At 40.7% G+C, this 2500-nt stretch overlaps 1 protein-coding gene across 7 annotated transcripts in view; it reads right to left on the reverse strand.

The window, feature by feature from the left end:
- Positions 1 to 2500, reverse strand: part of dysf (dysferlin, limb girdle muscular dystrophy 2B (autosomal recessive)) — a 97334-nt gene that overhangs the window by 28571 nt on the left and 66263 nt on the right. For 4 of the 7 annotated variants that reach the window (XM_063187359.1, XM_063187361.1, XM_063187365.1 and 1 more), the window contains one exon: positions 1440 to 1499. The exons of the other annotated variants lie outside the window; for them this stretch is intronic. In XM_063187359.1, the coding sequence (XP_063043429.1) occupies positions 1440 to 1499 (60 nt within the window). The remainder of the gene's footprint in view (positions 1 to 1439; positions 1500 to 2500) is intronic. 7 annotated transcript variants of the gene reach the window in all.

A 2500-nucleotide genomic window follows, 5' to 3' on the forward strand; every position in this document is an offset into this window, starting at 1 on the left:
CCCCATCCATGGGTGTTTGCTCGTTTACAAATAGATTTAGGCTTTTATGCTGTTAGATGTTAGACCCTATATTGTTGGGGGTTAAGGAGATCTGTCTTCAGAGAAAATGTGAAAATACTGTTGCTAAAAGTGTGATTTTTAACGCAATATGAGAATAGAAATATAGAGGCTTGGGCTCCAGGGACCCCTTAACTCTTGGGCCCCTGTGCCCGGGCCTGGTAGGCCCGTGCAGTAATCCAGCCCTTGGTGTAAGTAGTGTGCAGTACCAACAGCACTCCTCCAGCTCCTTTCCATTAGTCCATCTGAGTTGCGGTGGCTTTTTAGTTGCATCTGTGGGAGTATTGAGCTCCTTGCGGTGCGTTTGAACTGCGCCTTCAGACTGTGCGTCAGCCCCCTTGGCCACCACCAGCCACAACTGGAAGACTGATGTTTACCGTGACAGCAGGCAGCCCGGCAGGCTGACCCGCCATCCATCCATGACTACCACAGTACATGTAGTGTGTGTAGTGTGTAGAGTGTGTGTGTGTGCGAGAGAGAGAGAGAGAGAGAGAGAGAGAGAGAGAGAGAGAGAGAGAGAGAGAGAGAGAGAGAGAGAGAGAGAGAGAGAGAGAGAGATTGGGAACATGGGAAGAGAAACCTGGATGGTGTCACAGAGTAGCACAGTCATGCAAACACACACTCTGGCTTCATTAGGGCACAAGCACATGCACATGCATCTCTCGCATCATAACAAGTTTGATGGTAATGCACATCATTGGGTGTTTTGAAAGGCGCTATATAAAACGAAAGTATTATTATTATTATTATTATCATCCTTAATTAAACTATGCTCGCTAAAATGAATAGGTGGGTTGCAACGATTGAGTATGCATTGCATAGAGGAAAAATGAGGATGTTGTACAGCACATGGGTGAGAAAGAGGGTGAAGTTTAGGTGATTAAATGAGTTGTGCATATTCAAAAGTGCACCAATCCATAGCCCTGTTGATTAACGCCAATGTGTGCTGTTGGTAGGAAAAAGAACATGAACGTTGAACATGGACAGAATCATTTTTAGCTAGAAAAATGGAGACTACAAACCAATTTTCAGTTTGCTTTCTACGTATAATGTCTATACATTTCAAATAATCATAGTTTACTGTACTGCCAGTTCACTAATTGATAAATAATTAAGCAATATATGATGAGTGGGCGTGGCATCTCGGAGGGACTAGCTACGAAAAGTCCTGAGGCGGTATGTCCTCAATTCATAGATCTCATTCAATCAGAAATGACTAAATAATTATTTTATAAAAACTATTTTGGTCATTTCTTTTGGTTTTTCTTACCAGAGCACTTTGTGTTAGCAGGGCCATGGATTTATTCACACTGAATCCACTTAAAGAGAGGATGAAGATGACAAGTGAGAATAATGAATGATCCCTTATCTGTTATACGTACATGTAAACTGGAGAGAGAGGTAGAGATGTTAATGATGGCAGAGCTGGTTCCATCTGCTAGCTAGAAATAAGAGGCATGAGTAACGAGGTTACAAGGTTACGCATAGAAAACTCCAGAAACTGGGAGCCGATCCCGGTATTTGGAACCTTTCATAGACTTTGAAGTTGAGAGAGTGTTTTAAGGCATTGGTTATAAGACGAATAAAATCAACCATTTTCACCACATAAATCCAACACGATCCATAGAAAATGGTTAGCCTTCAGTACAGGAAATAAACCCTTTTGAATATTCTAGTTGCTGTAATATTGCCTGATCCCTCCCAAATTGTTGGTGATGCTACATAGAATTTCACTTCACAGCTTTTCCTTTTCTGGAAAATATAGGATTCTATGTTTACATTTATAGTGTTGAGGTGAGAGTGGGCATAGTTAGATATGACCATGAGATGTTTTGTGCTGATTGATCACCTTTCTGACACGAAGTTGCGTTACTAATGGACCAGTCAGTTTGAGTTCGGAGAGGTGTCAATAGACATGCAGGTCAAGATTGATTGATTGACTGATTGATTGATTGATTGATTGATTGATTGATTGATTGATTGATTGATTGATTGATGTAATAGATAATAACCAATGTTAAGCTTTTTTGTCTATCTTTTTATCTACTTCGTCATGATATTCTTACAATACAATTTGAAAAGATGAATCCTGTTATGGCCTGATACGTTCAGACGTTCTATGTTAAACTTTTTCAGGACATCACAAAACGTCTTGTCTGCGGGAGGGTTGGCAGACCAAGTTGGCAAGATCCAGGCTAACAAAAACATAGAATAAAAGTTGTACATTTTGAATGAGCTCAATGATTAGCCAGTTGAATTGATGGTGAAGCTTACAAAAAATCATATGATGCAGTATATGATCCAGTTGGCTGAGAGCAAACATCAACAATCATGCACCACCACTGAAGACAGTAGGCCTACCTTGATCGTTACCTCCCGACGGGAGCTTACATAGTTTACCCGAGCAACGCAATCTAACACACATTAACGTTTTGTTGTTTAG

Source organism: Engraulis encrasicolus, chromosome 21, assembly GCF_034702125.1.
Source record: "Engraulis encrasicolus isolate BLACKSEA-1 chromosome 21, IST_EnEncr_1.0, whole genome shotgun sequence".
Lineage (NCBI taxonomy): Eukaryota > Metazoa > Chordata > Actinopteri > Clupeiformes > Engraulidae > Engraulis > Engraulis encrasicolus.